At 42.6% G+C, this 22,842-nt stretch overlaps 1 protein-coding gene across 8 annotated transcripts in view; it reads right to left on the reverse strand.

Moving 5' to 3' along the window:
- Window positions 1–22,842, reverse strand: part of znf385a (zinc finger protein 385A) — a 259,354-nt gene that overhangs the window by 96,600 nt on the left and 139,912 nt on the right. For 4 of the 8 annotated variants that reach the window (XM_008103601.3, XM_008103602.3, XM_008103604.3 and 1 more), the window contains exon 2: window positions 21,780–21,964. The exons of 1 other annotated variant lie outside the window; for it this stretch is intronic. In XM_008103601.3, coding sequence (XP_008101808.1) covers window positions 21,780–21,964 — 185 coding nt within the window. Of the gene's footprint in view, window positions 1–1,555; window positions 1,945–21,779; window positions 21,965–22,842 lie in introns of those variants that run through there. 3 more of the 8 variants (XM_008103607.3, XM_062971637.1, XM_008103608.3) reach the window with 3 other exon arrangements.

The following is a 22,842-nucleotide window of genomic DNA, read 5'->3' on the forward strand; positions in this document are numbered from 1 at the left end:
GTTATTTGGGACCTAGACTAATGTACTGCCTTGACTTTCTCCTTGTAGGCCCAGAGGTAGTAGTAGTTATGCATGCTTCTACACTGTGGAATAAATACAATATGTTGCTGAGGGCTTTCATGGCCAGAATCAGTGGGCCCTTCCACACAGCCCTATATCCCACAATATCAAGGCAGAAAATCCCATAATATCTGCTTTGAACTGGGTTATCTGAGTCCACACTCAGATAATGTGGGATTTTCTGCCTTGATATTCTGGGATAAAAGGCTGTGTGGAAGGGCCCTGGGTTGCTGTGAGTTTTCCGGCCTGTATGGCCATGTTCCAAAAGCAACTACAGTAGAGTCTCACTTATCCAAGCTAAACGGGCCAGCAGAAGCTTGGATAAGCGAATATCTTGGATAATAAGGAGGGATTAAGGAAAAGCCTATTAAACATCAAATTCGGTTATGATTTTACAAATTAAGCACCAAAACATCCTGTTATACAACAAATTTGACAGAAAAAGTAGTTCAATACGCAGTAATGTTATGTTGTAATTACTGTATTTACAAATTTAGCACCAAAATATCACGATATATTGAAAACACTGACTACAAAAATGGCTTGGATAATCCAGAGACTTGGATAAGCGAGGCTTGGATAAGTGAGACTCTACTGTACCATGTTAGACTACACAGAGAAGCCACTGAAATTCACAAGCATATGGACAATTTCAACAGAAAGGAGAAAACCATGAAAATGAACAAAATCTGGCTACCAGTATTTAAAGAACTCTAAAATCAGGATGGTAAATAAAGAGCAACATTCAGAAAACAGAGGAGTTCTAGACATGAATCAACCAGGGCCAGTTAACACCTGCCAACAAAGGATTCCCCGGGCAGGAAGCAGCCAGGCTTGGAAACTGCAAGGCTTTTCAGTGCTAATCAAGATGATTAACTACAACATCCACACCTGCCTCCAACAGACAAACAATTTTTTCTCCCACCCTGGACATTACAGAGATATATAAACTCCACTTGCCTAGTTTCCAACAGACCTCACAACCTCTGAAGATGTCTGCCATAGATGTAGGTGAAACATCAGGAGAGAATGCTTCTGAAACATAGTCATACAGCCCGGAAAACTCACTGCAACCCAGGAATAAATGCAGTTTGCCGCCATTTGAAATGCTAAGGCTCAGTGCTATGGGATCCTTGGATTTGTAGTTTGCTGGGGCAGGAGGAACCCTCTTTGGCAGAGAAGGCTAAAGACCTCCTAAAACCAAAACTCTCATGCCTCCATAGCACTGAGCCATGGCAGTCAAAGTGGTGTCAGACTACACTCATTCTACAGTGTAGCTAAACACACCCTATGAGAGCCTAAAACTTAAAGCAAGTTGGCTCCAAACTCTCCCCACCTATTGCACATTAACTATTGATTGTGATGCTGGAGGGGGAGTGCCTTCATCCACTTCCCATAGAAGCTCCATCTGCACTGTTATACAGTAGTGTAATTTCGGAACTGCATGATATGGCAGTGTAGACGAGGCCAGGGGCCAGGTGTCCCCGATGCTTACCTCCGCCTCTTTCATCCTTGGGTCCAAACTAATGTTTCTTGAAGCACAAGGTCCGAGCAAAAAGCGGTGCGCAGCAGATGAACCCAGCGGTAGATGAGGGCGCGCGCGAGAAAGTGTGTGTGCACGCGCGTGCAAAGGATAGCCGCGATCCCCTTACATGCCCTGGCCTCGCGCCTCCGCCGTCGCACTCAGCTCCTCCGCTTCTCCTAATCCCGACCAGGGCGCGTGCCCGCCTTGCTCGCGCTTCGGTCTGAAAGCGTTGCAAAGCGACCTCCTCTTTCCCGGGCCGGGGAGGAGCGCCGAGGGGAAAGGAGGGGAAGAGAGGAATTATTGGGTGTCAATGATGCACTCGCTGCCACTCCGGCTAATCCTCTGGACGCCGCAGCGGCGGGAAGGAAAGAGTTCCTCTGCGCACGCACAGAGCGCTCTTCCTCTGCCCGCCTCTCTTCCAGTGCACTGAGGATACAACGCCCTTTCACGCCTGGCTCCATGCTGTTGGAATCATAGAAAATGTGGTCCCCTTCTACACTACCATATAAAATCCAGATGACCTGTTTTGAACTGGATTATATGGCAGTGTACACTCATATAATCCAGTTCAAAACGTATCATGTGGATTATCCGATTTGATAGTATGAATTATATGGCAGTGGAGATCCAGCCAGTTGGATAAAGCAGCCCCATTTTGGGTTGCTATATGATCATGTTCCAGAAGCATTTTCTCCTGACGTTTCACACACATCTATGGCAGGCATCCTCAGAGGTTGTGAGGTCTGTTGGAAACTAGGCAATTGGGGTTGAGATATCTGTGGAAGGTCCAGGGTGGTAGAAAGAACTCGTGTCTGTGTGAGGCAAGTGTGAATGTTGCCATTGGCCAGCTTGAGTAGCATTGAAAAGCCTTGCAGTTTCAAAGCCTGGCTGATTCCTGCCTGGGGGAATTCTTTGTTGGGAGGTATTAGCTGGCCCTGATTGTTTCCACAAGCATATGGACAATGTCAACAGAAAGAAGGAAATGAACAAAAGCTGGCTACCAGTATTTTAAAAAGCTCTAAAATCAGCACAGTAAATAAAGAACAACACCCAGAAAACGGAAATTCCAGACAGGAAACAATCAGGGCCAGCTAACACCTTGCAACAAAGGATCCCCCAGGCAAGAAGCAACCAGATCTTGAAGCTGAAAGGCTGTTCCATGCTAATCAAGGTAGCCAATTGCAACATTCACACTTGCCTCAAGCAGACAAGAGTTCTTTCTCCCACTCCAGACATTCCACGGATATATAAATCCCACTTTCCTAGTTTCAACAACCTCTGAGGATGCTTGCCATAGATGCAGGCAAAATGTCAGGAAAAAAATGCTTCTGGAACATGACCATACAGCCCAGAAAACTCACAGCAACCCATGGAAGTTGTAGTTTCACATACCCATTTGTCTGTAACTCCTAGGATTCCATACTATTGTACTACTGCAGTTCAAGTGGTGTTAGATTGCATCAATTCTATGGTGTAGATTACATCCTGAAGGCCTTTCCACACAGCTGGATAAAATCCCACATTGAACTGGATTATATGACGGTGTGTATTCAGATAATCCAGTTCAAAACAGATATTGTGGATTATCTGCCTTGATATTCTGGATTATATGGCTGTGTGGAAGGGCCCTTAATCCCTATTCTCTGGGATAAATGTTTTTTGTTTTTTTTAACTTGGGGGATAATCAGATCAAGAATTAATGTAAAACTTATATGTAACTGCTTTGCAGGACCAGCAGTCTCTCCCTTAACTTTGGGTTATTCAAGTAGTAGAGAAGTATTAATTATTCGACCCAGTACCAAAACAGGTTGGGCAGCAGGCAAGGAGGCTGGAGACGAGTGGTATGTGTAAATGTTTCCAAATGGTTCTGTGATTCAAAACAGGCTCACATCACATACTCTGCTTATTCTATAGTACTCTGTTCTCCCAAATATTTAACTGCCAACACTCTGAACATTATAATAAAGGCGGTAAAAGGCAGCCACTAAGAATGTACAGAGCACTTCTCATGTGCCAACGACAGTGGCAGGCACATCCCTCAAACCTGGGATGCAAGCTGCAATCTTAAATCGACTCGGCTAGGAGTATGCCCCATTTAACTCAATGAGGTTTTCCTTCCAGGCAGACATTGCAAGAGTTTCCTAAGTTAAAGTATAGTATATTCACTTTATTCTTGTGGGATATATTCCCAGACATCACATACATATACAAAACGGCAGAAAATAGTGAACTGTATTGGACTTCTGGCCAAGATACAATAGAGTTGCACTGAAGGAACAAGAAAATACCTACAGGGGAGTACAGGCAGGTTCTACAAGTTTGTTCTTAAGTTGAACTTGCATGTAAGTTAGAACAGGCATGTGTGTGTATGTGTGTGTGTGTGTGTGTGTGTATGTATGTATGTGTGTGTGTGTGTGTGTGTGTGTGTGTGTGTGTATATATATATATATATATATATATATATATATATCTCACACACACACACACACACACCTATATATACACACACATACATGCTTTGGATAGCATAGGGAAGGGTTAACAGCCCTGTTGTGTATGTTTTGCTGCCCCTGTCCCTGTTCAGAAGATTGCACCTCATTTTCTGTCCTTGTGGATTTTGAAAAATGTGGCTTGTTGGGGAAACAAGAATTGGTGTATTTTAAAAGAATTGTGTCAAAATCAATTTGAGACCATACTGCAAGTTGCTTCTGGTGTGAGAGAATTGGTTGTCCACAGAGATGTTGCCCAGGGGACGTCCGGATATGTTATCATTCTGCTGGGAGGCTTCTTTCATGTCCCCGCAAGATAGAGCTGACAGACGGGAGCTCTCCCCGTCTCGCGGATTCGAACCAGTAACCTTCAGGTCAGCAACCCAACCTTCAGGCCAGCAGTCCAGATGACACAAGGGTTTAACTCATTGCACCACTGTGGCTCCTATTCACAAGGATTACTGAAAAAGCTGCAGACACCTTTCTCCACTGATAACTTTCAGGAATGAATTTCCCTTCCAAGGGATAGATTTCTCCCACTTCCTTTTGTCTCGCCCTCGTTCCTAACTATGAGTCGCTCCTAAGTCAGATTTTTGTAACTCGGGGACTCCTTGTACTTTGTTGGACATGGATAAATGAAACCTACCCATAGATATTGGGCTTGTACTGTACTTGGCTGCTTTCAGCCCTCAACCACTCTTTGAAAAATTAACCCCTTGTTAAAATGACAAACATTGTCGTTGGGTTGTTGGATTCTATAGCAGGACTTCTTAAACTTTTTCCACTTGTGACCTCTTTCCACCTGATGAATTTTTATGTAAGCCCGGGTATATAGGTATATACAATAGGTATAAAAACCCGACCATTTACTGATAATAGATCAGCATTTGCAAGGCTTGCTGAATAGGCTGATCTTCCTGTTTATGAAGTATTTTCCGCAGAGTCTACTGTAAACACTTCACACTGTTCCTAACAGATTTGTGTAAATGGGGTAAATGAATGGCGTTTAGAAACTTTTTATTGTTGCCAATTTTTTTTAATCCAACACTGAGCTGAGAGGACCCCATTTAGGGTCAGGACCCATAGTTTAAGAAGGAATGCTGATAGGACAGACACACTGCCACTTCCAATACCTCCCTCTTTCCCTTCTCTGCATACAATTCACAGCCTGTGCTTTCTAATTAATTATATGCTACTTCTGGCATTCAGGAGCATTGCCATGCTGAAAAGCAGAGCTAACAACCTTTAGTAGCCGATAAGTAGCAAGCGAGGTATCATACCTGTGCTCTCTGCTGCTTTAAATCTTTCTAGGAACCATGGCCTTGTTCCTACCCCACTACCTTTGCCTGCTGGCTGTGAGTAACAATAAAGCATTCTTAGTATGTGAGAGACTAAAGCAAACTGAAATAAAAGCTGCTAATGTCTGGGAATCCAGCTACCTTAAAAAACCACAGCAGCATAGCTTAGCTACAAAGTTGGCAACCCTAACCTAATCTTAAACAGAAGGCATTAGAAAACAATTCAAGGTCAGCAAGTGCCAAGCATAGAATTTTAATTTGGGAATCTTCCAAGCCCAGCTAGACTTTGAACACTCTGCCTCAAGTTACAAATTCAATTTTTAAAGTAAGAAATGGGCTCAGAAGGGGGGAAACACAGCCATGCCTCTGAGAAATGAATTTGTTTAGATGTCTGAGTGACTGGAAAGAACTGTGGCACTCACAATTGGCCATTCTCAAATCTGGTGTCAGAACACACACTGCAGTGGTCAGAAATTAATTTTTGAATGAACATGTTTATTTATGAATGAACTTTTCATTTACTGAATGAATCCATGTTCGTTCCAAGGCTAAGTGTACATGGGCAGACAATTACTTGGTTCATAGAATCATAGAGTTGGAAGAGACCTCGTGGGCCATCCAGTCCAACTCCCTGCCACAAAGCAGGAAAATCACATTCAAAGCACCCCCGACAGATGGCCATCCAGCCTCTGCTTTAAAACCTCCAAAGAAGGAGCCTCCACCACACTATGAGGCAGAAAGTTCCACTGTTGAACAGCTCTCACAGTTAGGAAGTTCTTCCTAATATTCAGGTTGAATCTCTTTTCCTGTAGTTTGAAGCCATTGTTCCCGAGTCCTAGTCTCCAGGGCAGCAGAAAAAAAGTTGCTCCCTCCTCCCTATGACTTCGCCTGACATATTGATACATGGCCATCATGTCTCCTCTCAGCCTTCTTTTCTGCAGGCTAAACATGCTCAGCTCTTTAAGCCGCTCCTCATAGGGCTTGTCTCCAGACCCTTGATCATTTTAGTCGCCCTCCTCTGGACACATTCCAGCTTGTCAACATCTCCCTTCAATTGTGGTGCCCAGAATTGGACACAGTGTGATTCCAGGTGTGGTCTGACCAAGGGAACTTATGGGCTCTTTGCAAAAGAAGCCGCCTGCTGTATCTTTACCTGACCCATTGCGGCTTTCCCCTTGCCTCTTTCCAATCAACCTTTAACTAGGACTTGGTATTTCTTCATATAGCTAGTGTGACTGCAGACCCAAACAGCACTTTCTTGACCTTTTATGTTGCTCATGTTATGCTGGATGACCAGTGATCCCCGGCAGGATCAGCGCAGACCTCAGGATTGTAAGATGGACCATATTTTAACCTTGATCTTCACAGCACAAGCTTAGTGCAAAATAGTAATGTGGGCAGGCATATATTAAATTAAGGGTGATGAATGTGTGGCTCTCCAGATCCCATCAGCTGGCATAGCCAACGGTATGGAATTATGGGCCTTGCTGTCTAGTAGATTTTGGAAAGCCAGGCATTTTGCCAGCTCCTGGACTATTCAGTCCTTTGCCTGCATGTGTTGTAGTGGTACAATCCAGAAGCTTTTTGCCAACCCCTCTGCTGCCTGCGTGCAAAGTAGGCTTCAGCATTTCGAAAGAGAAACTCCTCTTCCCTCATCAACCCTACTCCCTCATCCCTAGGCTTTCCTTTGGAGTTTTGCAAAGAACAAAAAGGAGGAGAGGGAGAAGGGGAGGGAACAAAAACTACAAACCTGGATGCGCTATAAGGCTGAATAGGCCATTACTTTTTAAAAACAGCAGCAGCAACAACACAAGACTATTCATGAATGAAAAGGATCATGACTCAGCTGACAAACACCAGCTTTTTCAATGCAACATTTTCCACCTGCGTATGATTCGCAGGCTGACTTCAAGGAGCTATTGTGTGACCACCAATCATTTTACAAGAGCTGGCCATTCAGAGCATTTCTGAAAAAAGGGACTGGTGCAGAACGGAGGGACGAATGGAGGAGCCACGTGCCGGATTGAATTGCTGTCACTCTGCCGCAGCAGGTGCAGGCAGTATTCGGGCGACAGGAGGAAAGCCAGGGCTCCGTTTGACAGCCCATTTGCCCTGTTCTTCTGAGCCCCAAAGAATATGGAAGGGAGAACCATATTATCAGCCAACACCAACTGAACAAACCTAGCTGGGTCAACCATTGATGTTGGCTGATAATATGGTTGTGCCCTAGAAAAAGAGTCTTATTTTGTCCAGCTACGGAATATTTCAGAGGGTTGTCTGCCACTCATTGGACTAGATATGTTTGGGACATGTGGTGCCGTAGCAACAATCATGTTAGGCATCTTAGATGCACCAAGAAGCGACACTCAATCCGTACAGAACAGCTAATCCAAACCACATCTGATCTGCATAAATGCAGCAGGCACCTCCTCCCTTTTCAGTATCTAATGACTGAGGGAATTTCACAAGCATCCAAGGCTCCACTGCCTTGTCATCCTAAGTTAGTTAGGTTTTGTGTGATACTATACAGGGTGACCTCCTTATCCATGGCTTCAATACCAATGCTCCAAAAAATCCCCCGACAGAAGTATCTGTGGGCTTATTTAGGTCCTCCACTGCAATTCCATAGTATGTTTTCATTCCTAATCAAAATATAGGTTATCCAGTTTCAGATATCCATGGAGGTCTTTGAACATATCCTCCATGGATATGGGGGTTGTACCATACTGCCATTTTGTTTTCCAAACTCAGAAGTTCTAACTAGCCTAAAGTGTCTACATGGTACTACATGGTAATAGTGAAATTGAGCTGACTTTAGCTGCCGTGGTTCTGGGATCTGTTGTTTGGTCAGAGACAGCAGAGGAATTCCTTGGCTGGGGATCCTAAAAGCCTCTCCTTTGATTCATCAATCCCAGAATCTACATGAAAAAAAAGTCATAGGAGTTAAACTGGAATCATAGCACTATATTTTTGCCATATGAAAGAGACCTAAGTCGCACTTGGACAAATTAAAAGATTTCCTCCTCTCCATGTGACCTTTAATGTCACCCTGGAAAGTCAAAATTACACAGACGAAGCTTAAGCCATCCTGTCAGATCCATGTCAGAAAACGATCCACCGATTAAGCTTTCAGTATTTGATGTGCAGCTGTTAGATAAGAAGAGCCCTATCAGAAAGGAGAGCAGAGGCAATGACTTCACTTTTGGTCCACAGCAGGGTTGAAAAGCAAGAGAGGCAAAGGGATCAATAAGTGGTGTATCAGCTCCCCGTTCTCTGTTGGTCCTAAAACTAGAGCTGGGGAACATTTGATCCTGCTGTTTTAGACTAAAAATCCCACAATCCTGTACTTTTTGAGGCTGTGCTGGCTAGATCTTATGGGGACTAATATCTAAAGCATCTGAAGGGCTAAATGTGGACATCCTGGAAATAATGTAGGTATAGGCTTTCCAATACTGCCCAACCACAACTCCAAGGCTGATGGGATCTGCAATCCAAAGTATCACACATGCTCCAGTCTCCCCTTAGCAGACTATCATGGGGTTTCATCTTAGGTGACAGAACAGGTGGCAAAAGATCCTCACACTTCCTAACAGAGTCAACCCACATCCTATGCTTCAAAGGGACAAAACAGGCCACATTGGACCAAATCAATAGTATCCAATACAGAAATGGGACCTGAAAGCATATCCATTCATTAGTTGCCTAACAAATGGAGAGCAGAAGAGAAATACATTGGCCAGAGGGACAAGGGTTCCTGGTTGAGTTGCAGCTGCTCTGTCCAACAAGACAAAATCACTCAGACTTGATCTTAAGGTTAAGGTAAAGGTTTTCCCAACATTAAGTCAGTCGTGTCAGACTCTGGGGGTTGGTGCTCATCTCCATTTCTAAGCCAAAGAGCCAGCGCTGTCAGTAGACATCTCCAAGGTCATGTCGCCGGCATGACTGCATGGAGCGTTGTTACCTTCCTGCCGGAGCGGTATCTATTAATCTACTCACATTTGCATGCTTTTGAACTGCTAGGTTAGCAGAAACTGGGGCTAACGGCAGGAGTTCACCTCGCTCCCTGGATTTGAACCGCTGACCTTTCAGTCAGCAAGTTCAACAGCTCAGCGGTTTAACCAGGAGCTCCAGACTTGATCTTAGCAGGTTACAAATACCGTACTTTGCTCTAATATTATCAAACTCATCTCCATCTTCTGGGTTGGGTATGGTGTGTCTCTCCAGATGTTGTTGTACTGTAATTCCCAACATCCCTTTACACACTGTATCTTGCTTGCCTCCAATAACCCATGGGTTACAGATGAAACACTGCTACATGCCGGTATTTACATCTACTTTGGTAATACACACTGCTTCACACCTTTCTCAGCTTCCTTTCAGGAAGAATCATTTCTTGGGAGGTGTTAGCTGGCCCTTATTGTTTCCTTTGTGGAATTCCCAATTTCCCTGCTTTCAGAGTGTTGCTCTTTATTTATTGTCCTGGTTTTAGAGATTATATTGTTCTGTATTATTCTACCACAGTAATTATTTCATATTACAGTAGAATCTCACTTATCCAACATTCACTTATCCAATGTTCTGGATTATCCAACACAGTCTGCCTTTTAGTAGTCAATGTTTTTGTAGTCCGTGTTTTAAATTAATTGTGATATTTTGGTGCTAAATTTGTAAATACAGTAGAGTCTCGCTTATCCAACGTAAACGGGCCGGCAGAACGTTGGATAAGCGAATATGTTGGATAATAAGGAGAGATTAAGGAAATGCCTATTAAACATCAAATTAGGTTATGATTTTACAAATTAAGCACCAAAACATCATGTTATACAACAAATTTGACAGAAAAAGTAGTTCAATACGCAGTAATGCTATGTAGTAATTACTGTATTTATTAATTTAGCACCAAAATATCATGATGTATTGAAAACATTGACTACAAAAATGCGTTGGATAATCCAGAATGTTGGATAGGCGAGTGTTGGATAAGTGAGACTCTACTGTAGTGATTACTACATAGCATTACTGCTCATTGAACTACTTTTTCTGTCAAATTGGTTGTATAACATGATGTGTTGGTGCTTAATTTGTATAATGATTACCTAATTTGATGTTTAATAGGCTTTTCCTGAATCCCTTCTTATTATCCAACATATTCACTTATCCAACATTCTGCCAGCCTGTTTATGTTGGATAAGTGAGACTCTACTGTATATTTATAATCTTATATTATCTACTTAGAACTGGATTATATGAGGCCCCTTCTACACAGCTGGATACAATGCACACTCAAGTGGATTATATGGCAGTGTGGAGTCAAAATAATCCAGTTCAAAGAATATAAGATTATAAATGGGTTATATAGCTGTGTGGGGCCTTGAATCTACACTGCCATATAATCCAGTTCAAATCTGATAATCTGTATTTTATAGGCAGTGTGGAAGAGGCCTAAGTGAGGCCTAACTCTGCCTGTCCCCTGGTCTGAGTGGGTTGCTAGGAGACCAAGTGGGTGGAGCTTAGCCTTCTGTCAGCAACTGGATAAAAACAATTATTCCTCTCCCTCTAATTAGGACTTTATTTTTCTTTTCTTTTTGTTGTATGAACGTAGAGGCGTGGATGAGGGGTTGTGCTGTCAGTTTTCAAGGTTGTGGGGTGTTTAGTTTTGTTGTTTTGTCCTAGGCCGAAATTTCATTACCCTTTTATATATAGATGGCAAAATCAAGATTTGCTTTTGGGATTTAAAAAAATATTTCCAAGTCATGGGTGTTTGAATATGTGGATACTGAATCCATGTGTATTATTGTATTAATCATAATGAGCAAAAGAGAGAAAAGGAACAAGGTAGTTTTTAAGATGGACCACATACACCCTTCCATTTTGGTTCCAGTGAAAAGGCAGGGCTTTGGATTTCTAAACTTTAGTGGGACTCCCTTCCCTTTCTCCTTCCCCATCCAAATTGCTTAAACACAGCGATGGGAAATGTGCAGCCCTTGTTGAACTGCAACTCTCTGCCATCCTAGGCAGCATATTAATGCATGAGGATAATGGATGTTGCAGCCCAACAACATTTTGCTTTCTCTAGTCTAACAGTTAATTCTGGCAGTGAACAAACAAATTAGATTTTTAAATGAATCATATTATAACATTTAATCAATGCTTAGATAAGCTTTTATAAAATATGAATGATTCACTCAACAGTTCTTCTGTCTGCCTTTATAATGGAAGACTAATGTCAGTCTACAATTACATTTTTTAAATAAATTAAAACAATCTGACAGTAATTTCTTTTGGGGTAAAAAAACAACAACGATTTGAATGCCATTTTCAAGACAGTTGATGCTAAAAAGCAGCGTGCCAATTCTCCAAGCATCCCAAGCATCACTCTATCAAAGCATACTGACAGTCCTGGACTAGACAACTGACCAGCGTGCCAATCCTAATATCAACGTTGATCATGCCAGCATCTGTTTTGTCTTAAAAGTCAGGAGGAGAAAATCAGGAATTGCAGTTTCCAAGATTTTGTTTACAAGTTTGCTACATTTATATCATACTCAGGATATCACACATAGGTTTCATTCTCCTGCCATTTTATCCTTACCACCAACTCTGCTGTAAGGTAGGTCAGGCTGACAGAAACAAAACTAAGGCTGAGTTCAAATTCCCCTGCTTAGTTTCATGACCTCGTAGGGATCTAAGGTTAGGTGTTTCCAATTCAACTACAGTACTAACTACAACATATGAAGCATAGCTGTTCTGCACCACTGCCTAGATCTTTCCCCTGTCCTATTTAAATATCATTTAGGATTACTGCTTCTTTCATTCAAGGGTAAGCAATGTGGTTCCTCCAGATGCATTTAGCTACACCTCCCATAATGCCCGAGCAATGGTTTTATGGGCTTCAGCTCATGGAATTTGTCAACTAAAATACTTGGTGGGTATCAGGTGGTCATCTTCTGCTTATCTCAAGGGCATAAACTAATTTGTTCCTTAAAGATTACAGCTCTTGCTGAAGCTTCGAAAAGTGGCCATACTGTCTGGAGATTCTGGGACATTATAGGGTTCTGGGAGTTGTTATTCAAAATTCTATATTTTCTTAGCTGTTACTCTGCTGGGGATTCAGGAAGGCTTGGAAGGCAGGGCAGACACTGTTTGCAGGTAGAACGTTGGGTTGGGAGAGTACATGTCAAAAAGAAAGCAGTGAAAGCAAAAACGTAGGGTGGGTTCTCCTTGCCATCAGATAATGGATAATGTGTTTGTGGCTTGGCCAACAAGTTAAGTCAGGCCAGCAAAACATTCAGTTCCTGGGAACAGTCAAGAGCAATATGTGAGTCTTTTCTCATGCTTGTGTACTGAAGACTCTGTGCTTGGGTGCACCCTAGAAATGACGCAATCATATTTCCAAGATGATCTTAAGGAGAAGATGAAAAGAAACTGAAGGAGAACTAGGATAGCTGCTGCTGCTCTCCTGCTGTTCTGCTGCCTCCTCCTCGTCCTCCTCCTTGCTTTCATACCCCAGAACATCAAACCTTCTTGAAGCCTAGGAAAGCAGACTGCTTCAAGGTTCAACTGGCTGCTGTTGTTAATAATAATAATAATAATAATAATAATAATAATAATAATAATAATAATAAAATTTCTAGACGGCCCTCTCTCCCCAGAGGGACTCAGGGCTGTTAACATACATATAAATGGCAAACATTCAATGCCACAATTTCTTCACGAATATCAAAAGAATAAAATGACAATAACATACACATTATAATAAAAATTCCACATTAGAAAAACAATAAATTTAAACATGACAGTCAGTAAAAACATTATTGCACAGAACGTGACCAAGTTGCTGAAAATGTTTAGTCCTTGTTCTAGTTTCATTTACCATAACTGCTATGGAGTGGCAGTTATGTTTGTTGCTTTGTGCCTTCACAGAATCTCTGACTTATAAATATGATGAATCTATCACACGGGGTTTTTTTTTAAGGCTAAGAGTGTGTGACTGTGCCTCATGGGTTTCCATGGTCAAACAGGCAACTGAACCATGTTCTCTGAAGTCGTAGTCAATGTTGAACCACTATGCTACACTACCCTGTTTCCCCGAAAATAAGACATCCCCGAAAAATAAGACCTAGTAGAAATTTTGCTGAATTGCTAAATATAAGACTTCCCCCAAAAGTAAGACCTAGCAAAGTTTTTGTTTCGAAGCATGCCCAGCGCCTGCCAAACAGAACCCCAGAGCATGCAAGATTGGTAAATAAACATACTAGTTGTGTACATGGAAATAATGGTAGTAACAAGAAATTCACAGTTTGTCTGGTTATGTTGGTTTGTGATGACAACTACTGTACAGTATATAATAAATGTTCATTTTTTGTTCAACAATATATGTGAATACTTCTTCATAGAAATATAAGACATCCCCTGAAAATAAGACCTAGAGCACCTTTGGGAACAAAAATTAATATAAGACACTGTCTTATTTTCGGGGAAACACGGTAGCTCCTACTTCACTGTACTCAGGGCCAAATCACACAAATCCTACACGGGGATTTTATACCATTCTAGAGCAATCCTACCCACAGAGCTTTTATCAGTATGCTATTTTATTTTTATTGGTTATGTTTCTATCCTGGCTTTCCTCTGATTAAGCAAAAGCTGTGCATATGGCCCTATGGCCCCTCAATTTATATTCAAAGGAATTATGTCTTTGTGAGGTAGGCTGGGTTGAAAAAATGGCTGACTGAAGGCCGGCCAGTGAATTTCCTAGATCACTAGCAATTTGAAACCAGCTCCCAGGGTGCATCTACACTGTAGAATTAATGCAGTTTGGCACCACTTTAACTGCCGTGATTCAATTCCATGGAATTATGGCAGTTGCAGTTTTACAAGGTCTAGCCAATATTTGATACTATATTTGTCAAGAGTTAGATGCCAATCTGAGAGCAAAACAGAGTTTATTCAAGAGATAGCCCAAAACATAGACACAAACACAAAAGATGGCTTTAAACACTTAACCTTCAGTGTTTTAAAGCAGTCCAAACAAAAATATATCAAAAAGTATGCTTTAGCAAACAAACTGGATTAACCAAGCCCCACCAAACTACAACTTCCAGTATTCCACAGCATTGAGTCGTGGAAGTTAAAGTGGTATCAAACTGCATTAATTCAACAATGTAGATATAACTCGTTTCAGGACAGGGAGAGTGCCTTAAAGAGTGGTTCTCAACCTGTGGGTCCCCAGGTGTTTTGGCCTACAACTCTCAGAAATCCCAGCCAGTTTACCAGCTGTTCGGATTTCTGGGAGTTGAAAGCCAAAACATCTGGGGACCCACAGATTGAGAACCACTGGATTAAAGGCTTAGCTTTTCCACACTGCAATTTTTAGCTGTTATTTTCTGATGCTAAAAGAACAGGTTTTTCTTTACTTTTTGGTGTAAATAATCAGAGGAATCCTGAGATTCTCAAACTAGTGTTTCAGCTTAAGACAAGTGGCCACCTGCCTAATCTCTTTGCTCGGCCTTGCTTCAGTGTTACCTAGTTTTGCACCATCCCAGAGAGCACCATTCATCCCAGTGGCACAGGACATAAAGCCAGGAGCTCCCCCTGTTGGTATCTGCCTGACAATACAAGAGGGGAATAACCACTAGCAAGATCCAAACTACAGTATATTACTGGTCTTATATGTTTGCAGATCAGTTACGTTTATATCCAACAGGATACGTGCCCCCCCCCCCCCCAAATATAAACAATATGTAGTGAGCTGGGCTTCTTACACCAGGCTGATGGGTTTTGGAGTCCTTGTTAGAACAACAGTCAAAGGTTAATAGCTGTCCAGTGTAGACAAAGTGTCCAAATGGCCTTGTAGGACATTTTTAGCATTAGATCAGTAGTCTGAGAAAAGGAAGAGATGTGAAGGCTGGGAAAGGACTCAGGGAGGAAGTATTTATCTGCCGCTACCGGCTTACAAAGTTCTCACGGTTTAGGGATGTGATGGATAACACTTGCCGTTTGATTTTCTTTGTTTATCTATGCACTAGTTTAATTGTGGGAGTTCATCTTTGCTAGGGAGATGTACTGCAACCCCATATATCACCAATGGGGACTGAATTTACTGGCTAGCTGGGGATAGTTCAGGTAGAATTAATTCTGTTTTAATGTTTGTATATTTGTATATTTTAAATTATGTGGCCATAACTTTTAATTGTAAGCCACTTTGAGTCTCCTTCGGGAGAGATAAAAGCAGATAATAAATAAACATAAAAACAATAATAATAAAATAATAGAATTACAGTAGTTTGAGGGCCCAATTCTATTGCTGGCTGTTAGGCAATGCTGAAGTTCTATCATAACTGTATTCTCAATTCGCTCCTGATCCAATAAAAATAAATCAGCAGAAGGACTTGAATGCTCCTATCAATGTTTGCATCATCTGCTGCATTATTTACCACCAACAAAGTTTATGCTATAACAATACAATATCTTACTGTTTGGCACTGAAAAAGCTCTGGGACAACACACAATCCTGTACGGTAATTCACAGACGAAAGAAGACATGGGAGAGGAGGATTTAGTCTAAAGTAATCCAGTGAGAAGGGAAGGGTTGAACCTAGATTTCCAAAACCCCTATTCAACCTCCATACCACACTTGAGGAAAATGTGCAAACTAGATTTTGCTTAATTTCAAAAGTGCTATAGAGAGAGATCTCCTTTTTTTAGCATTTCAGCATCAGTACTATGTCCTCTAAAAAAGTAGAAATCAATGGCCCAACTCATAACGGAGATATTTCTTTGCTTTGCAGTGGAGCAAACAGGCACTTGTAAAAAAGGGGACAGAGGAACATAGGGTTGTAAAGAATATTCATAGTTTCCATGATGAGAAAGGCTAAAGGGAAAAAAAGTCAACAACTGCAAAAAAATGTTCACTGTATGTACAAATGAAAACATAATTACTTCCTTTCTCTTCTTTGCCCTCAATATATTCTTCTCCCTCATCAATAATTAACAGTTTTGTTTTCAAAAATGTAGCATTTTGTGCAAAACAACCACCACCTTTCACAAAAAGAGTCTCCCAAAGCAAATCAGCATGGTGGAAATGAATTAAAACTCTCATGGAAGTCTCTCTCAGGAAGGAAACCTATTTAAAATCAATCCTTTATTGTTCTACTACAGATTACAAACCTGTCAAAATGTCAGAACCAATGGCCAAATATCTAAACTTAAGAATAAAATAAGCAAAGATCTATACAAATGAGCATAGAGTTTTCCTTCCTTCTTCTCTAAGCTTCATTGTTGGGGGGGAAAAACCAACTCATTTTGTCCTTGCCATTTCATGAGAAAAAACCTTCAGCTGTAAGTTATGAGGTTCAGTCTACCGGTGAAATCTATTACAGCTTGCCAAGCTAATATTTATACATCCACTTATTATTCTCCCTTTGGAAGAGCTGTTTTCATGATTTCATTTTGGAAGGAAAATGGATGGGATCCAAAGCTGCAAATAAACTTTTGTTGTTTATGTTGCCTTCAAGTTTTGTTTAACTTTTGCTGACCCTATCACAGAGTTTTGCTTAGCAAGATTTGTACAGACGGGGTTTACTTTTCCTTTCGTGAGGCTGAGAGTATGTGACTTGCCTAAGGTCACCCAGAAGATTTCCATAGCCAAGGAGGGATTTGAACCCTTGTCTCCAGAGACATAGTTTGATGTTCAAACTGTTACACCACTCTGGCTCCATACCAAGTCACAACAAGGATCTTTCCCTTGTAGCCCAGCCACACCACAGCTATCTAGTTTCTGACTCTCACCAGCAGAGGGTACTCCAACACAGGCAAATGGATAGTCAAATGACTGTAAACATAGCATCACCATCACATAGCCATAGGGCCAGCAGTGCCCTCTTTCCTTTTTTTTTTTTTTTTTTTTTTTTTTGCAGCAATAGGAAGGGACCCACAGGTTTGGTGGAAAAAACTAATTTACTGCACCTGACCAGAAAGTTGTGTGCCAGTTCTTCTTTCCAACCAAAACTCTGAGCACAATCATCCCAGATCCTTTCAAAGCCACTCTCGGAAGCAGAAACCAGAAGTTTCAATGAAGCAGCAAAATTCCCACATGAGACTTCAGAGGTCAGAGGAGCTCATGTATGGACATGGGATATATGTCTCTCAATGAATACAGAGTGAGGACAGCAGAGGCATTGCTTTTCAGCTCTTCAACACCATTCCCTTAGGACTGCATCCTTGTGTCGATCCCCTACTTCTGATGTTTCCAATGAGCCACTGTTTATTTTACTTCTCGTTCATTCATTTTTTTTACAGGACTGACAAAACAGATTGTGTTTTGGCAGGTAGTCAGCACTAGCATCTGAAAAGCCAAAGCAAATTTCCTGAGCTGTTTCCCTAAGTGATCTTAACCCGGAATGCTTACCAAGCTCCCATCACCACATCCCACAAAGGGAATGTTCAGAAAGAAACAGGCAAGCATTTCCTGCCTGGCCAGGTGCACTGGAGTGTGTGCAACCTCCTGAACCAAGGCCTGGCCATTTTGTCTATCTGGGTGGTAAATCTCAAAAATCCTGAGTCTAGTATGGATTGTAGCCCTCCCCACCTCACACCACCCCAAGAATAAATTTTACCAACTTTGCATTTGATAAGCCTGTCAGACCTATTTCCTGCAAGTACGTTTATATACGGCAAACTAGTGCCATATATAACCGAGTATAAGCCGGGTTTTAGGGCTAAAAAGCCCTCCTCAGCTTATACTCGTGTCCTGGCCGGCTTATATTTGGGTTGGCTTATACTCGAGTATATAGGTAATCAGAGTTGGACAGTCTTATCTTAAATTACAGTTTTATGTAAATATTCAAAAACATTTAACCTACTGATGCCTCCATTAATGTAATTTTATTGGTATCTATTTTTATTTTTGAAATTTACTAGTAGCTGCTGCATTTTCCATCCTCATCTTATACTTGAGTCAATACGTTTTCCCAGTTTTTGTGGTAAAGTTAGATAATAATAATAATAAAACTTTATTTATACCCCGCCACCATCTCCCCAATGGGGACTCGGGGCGGCTAACATGGGGCCATGCCCAGAGCAATACAACATAATAAAATATAAGAACAACATATCATAACACCATTTAAAATACAATAAATAATAATAAACAGAACATCAAGAAATCAAGAAAAAAACAAAAACAAAAAAACTATAAATCAAGGGCAGGCCACTTGAACACAAAGATAAAACCCGGAGTGAGAGGGACAGAGAAGTACTCCACTATGGGCAGGGACATTTGGAAGGGGTAATCTGGAGGATAGAAGTTCGGAGGGGAGTAATACGGAGATATATGACAGACATTACTCACCGAAAGCACAATGGAAGAGCCATGTTTTTAATTCTCTCCTAAAAGCTAACAGAGTGGGAGCTTGCCTTATTTCAGTGGGAAGTGAGTTCCACAATCGGGGGGCCACAGCAGAGAAGGCCCTCTCCCTTGTACTTACAAGGCGAGCCTGGGATATAGGCAATGGTGATAACAGGGCCTCTCCGGATGATCGCAAGGAACGGGCAGGTTTATGGAAGGAGATACGATCACGGAGGTAGGTGGGTCCCAAACCGTTCAGGGCTTTATAGATGATGGTCTGCACCTTGAATTGGGACCGGAAGATGAACGGCAGCCAGTGGAGCTCCTTAAACAAGGGAGTGGATCTCTCCCTGTAATTTGCCCCCGTTATTAATCTGGCTGCCGAGCGTTGGACCAGTTGTAATTTCCGGGCCGTCTTCAAGGGAAGCCCCACGTAGAGTGCATTACAGTAGTCCAGTCTGGAGGTAACTAGGGCATGGACCACCGTGGTCAAATCAGACTTCACGAGGTATGGTCGCAGTTGGCGCACAAGTTTGAGTTGTGCGAAGGCCCTCCCGGCCACCGCCGACACCTGAGCCTCAAGCGTCAACGCTGAATCCAGGAGGACCCCCAAACTGCGGACCTGTGATTTCAGGGGGAGTGCAACCCCGTCCAGCACAGGTTGCCACCCAATACCCCGATCCGACGCACGATTGACCAGGAGGGCCTCTGTCTTGTCAGGATTGATCCTCAGCTTGTTCCTCCTCATCCAGTCCGCCACAGCGGCCAGGCACTGGTTCAGCATCCGAGGGGCTTCCTTGGAGTCAGGTGGAAAGGAATAGTGGATTTGCGTGTCATCTGCGTAGAGATGGCAACGCCCTCCAAAACTCCGGATGACCTCTCCCAGCGGTTTCATGTAGATGTTAAATAGCATGGGGGATAAAATAGACCCCTGCGGAACCCCACAGGTCAATGGCCAGGGGTCTGAGCAGGTGTCCCCCAGCTTCACCATCTGGGAACGACCCTCCAGGAAGGACTGGAGCCACAGCAGAACCGTGCCCCCGAGCCCCATCCCGGAGAGCCTCCCCAGAAGGATACCATGGTCGATGGTATCGAAAGCCGCTGAGATATCCAGGAGAACCAGCAGGGTCACACTCCCCCTGTCCAGCTCCCTGCGGAGGTCATCCACCAAGGCGACCAAAGCCGTCTCGGTACTGTGCCCAGGCCTGAAGCCCGACTGCGAGCGGTCCAGAAAATCAGTGTCATCGAGGAACTCCTGGAGCTGCGTGGCAACCACCCGCTCCAGAACCTTGCCCAAAAATGGAAGGTTGGAGATTGGTCTGTAATTGTCACAAACCAATGGGTCTAGCGAGGTCTTTTTTAGCAACGGTTTTACCACCGCCTTGGTTTATATTTGGGTCGGCTTACACTCGAGTATATACAGTATATTATATTTTCAAGAGTAGATCTACAACCAATCAATGGCATTTATGACAGAGTAGCTATTAATATATTACAGAAAAAGAATGAATAATAGATTTTATATATATACAGTAGAGTCTCGCTTATACAACCTTCGCTTATCCAACATTCTGGATTATCCAACACAGTTTGCCTTTTAGTAGTCAGTGTTTTTGTAGTCAATGATGTCAATATATTGCGATGTTTTGGTGCTAAATTCGTAAATACAGTAATTACTACATAATGTTACTGTGTATTGAACTGCTTTTTCTGTCGATTTGTGATACAACATGATATTTTGGTGCTTAATTTGTAAAATCATAACATAATTTGATGTTTAATAGGCTTTTCCTTAATCCCTCCTTTTTATCCAACATTTTCACTTATCCAACATTCTGCCGGCCCGTTTATGTTGGATAAGCGAAACTTTACTGTAGTTATGTGTTTTACTTAAAATATTATGAGTGAATTGATAATGTATGTCTACCTTCCAAATGTCCTGATTTGGCAGAGATGGTCCTGATTCATCCTTTGTCATCCCACTTTTTTCTGCTGTGTTTAAAATTCTCTCTCTACCTCTCTCCTCTTCTCACTCTCCTCCTTCGCTCTCTGCTTACTTCAGTTCCCGCAAATGGAGTTCAACGCACAAAATAGTTTGTGCTTAATCAATTCAATAGGGGGACGGGGAGGAGGGGGCAGATTCTTGTCCTTCCCAGTGGACTAAGGCAAAAGCAAATTGTTACAGCCATTGGGTTGTGTATTTTCCAGGCTGTATGGCCATGTTCCAGAAGCATTCTCTCCTGACGTTTCATCCACATCTATGGCAGGCATCCTCAGAGGTTGTGAGGTATAGTGGAAAAAAGTAAGCAGGCAAGGTTTATACTGTGTATCTGTGGAAATCCAGGGTGGGAGAAGGAACTCTTGTCAGCTGGATGCCATTCTTCCTCATCTTATCCACAAATGTCTTAGTTTTCATCTGTAAAATGTCGGAAGGGATGTATATGTATGTGATGACACTGGATATAGTCTTATACTGTTAAGTTTGGGTACTGGGAAGTAGAAATTAGTGTATTCCTCATTATAAAAATTATGAAAATTAAATTCGTTTTGTGTGTTTTAAAAAAAGAAATAAGCCATAGCTAACTAGCGCTTGTGATCAAGAAAGCAGCCCTTCCGAATTCTGATTTCCATGTGGAGAATGTCAGAGTGCATGGGGCAGTTAGACATCTGGATTTAAGGCTTTGAGAACTCCATTCTAAGATGGGGAAAGTTACTCATGTCTTGGAAGATCGAGACAAAACCCATGAGAAGAAGAGGAGATGGAGAAAACATCCCAAAGAGAATCAGTTTACATCACAGAGGGGGGAGGATAGACAGACACAGAGGGGGACAATTCAGGTCACTCCAACTATCTAACTCTATTGTTATTGCCCACCGTAAGGCATTCTTCACCCTTCAGTGCTAAGCACTGTTGCAACAGAGTATGCCAGGGCCACTGTCACTGTCACCTGGCATCCCCAAGGGCCAGGTTTCCATTCAGAGGTCCCCTTTGGCTTTGGTGAGGGATCAGAGGAAGAGAAGGAGAAAAAAATGGGGAGGAGTTATACAAACAATCCTACCCGAGCCTGCACCTCCTGGGCCGGAAGCAGCCACGGCCTTACCGTGTTGAAACCCGGGAAGAGGCCCATGGCCGGCTGCGCCTCCATGGGGAACGACAGGAAGGGCTTGAGATCGAGGGGCGGCTGCATCATGGTGGGCGGCGGGCGCAGGATGGCCGGGATTGGGCCCGCCCGGCTCAGGCTGCCTAGGCAAGGAGAGACAAAGGGAAGCATCAAGAGCCTGCGGTGCAGTACCTGGGTGAGGATGGAGACACGGCCATCAAGGTTGCTTTCTCTGGGATTCCAGTGCATTTAAACCTCAAGTTCTTGCCATATCAAATAACAATGTTTGTAACACTAACACTAAATCCTCTGCTATCTGCATTGGTCAAACTGAACAGATATAGCTCTCTACAGCATGGAGAGAAACTTGTTGGTCTTGCCTGCTTTGCAGATGCTAAAGATTCCTCCTGGATGGAAAAACACAAGGCAGACATCATCCCAATTAAGCAAAAACACAGAATACATCTACACTGTAGAATTAAGGCAGTTTGACATCACTTTCTTTGCTATGGCTCAATGCCATGGAATTGTGTGAGTTGTAGTTTGGCAAAGAAGGCTAAAGATCTTGTAAAACTACGGCTCCAGATAAAATCCAGATTATCTACTTCCTTGGTTCTCAACCTGTGGGTCCCCAGATATGTTGGCCTTCAACTCCCAGAAATCCTAACAGCTGGGAAACTGGCTGGAAATTCTGGGAGTTGTAGGCCAAAACACCTTGAGACTCAAAAGTTGAGAACCACTGATCTACTTTGAACTAGATTATCTGGTAGTGTAGTAAAGGTAAAGGTTTCCCCTGATGTTAAATCCAGTCGTGTCCGACTCTGGGGGTTGGTGTTCATCTCCATTTCTAAGCCGAAGAGCCAGCGTTGTCCGTAGACACCTCCAAGGTCATGTGGCCAGCATGACTGCATGGAACGCCGTTACCTTTCCGCTGGAGTGGTACCTATTGATCTACTCACATTTGCATGTTTTTGAACTGCTAGGTTGGCAGGAGCTGGAGCTAACAGCGGGCACTCACTCC

Source organism: Anolis carolinensis, chromosome 2 (assembly GCF_035594765.1).
Source record: "Anolis carolinensis isolate JA03-04 chromosome 2, rAnoCar3.1.pri, whole genome shotgun sequence".
NCBI lineage: Eukaryota > Metazoa > Chordata > Lepidosauria > Squamata > Dactyloidae > Anolis > Anolis carolinensis.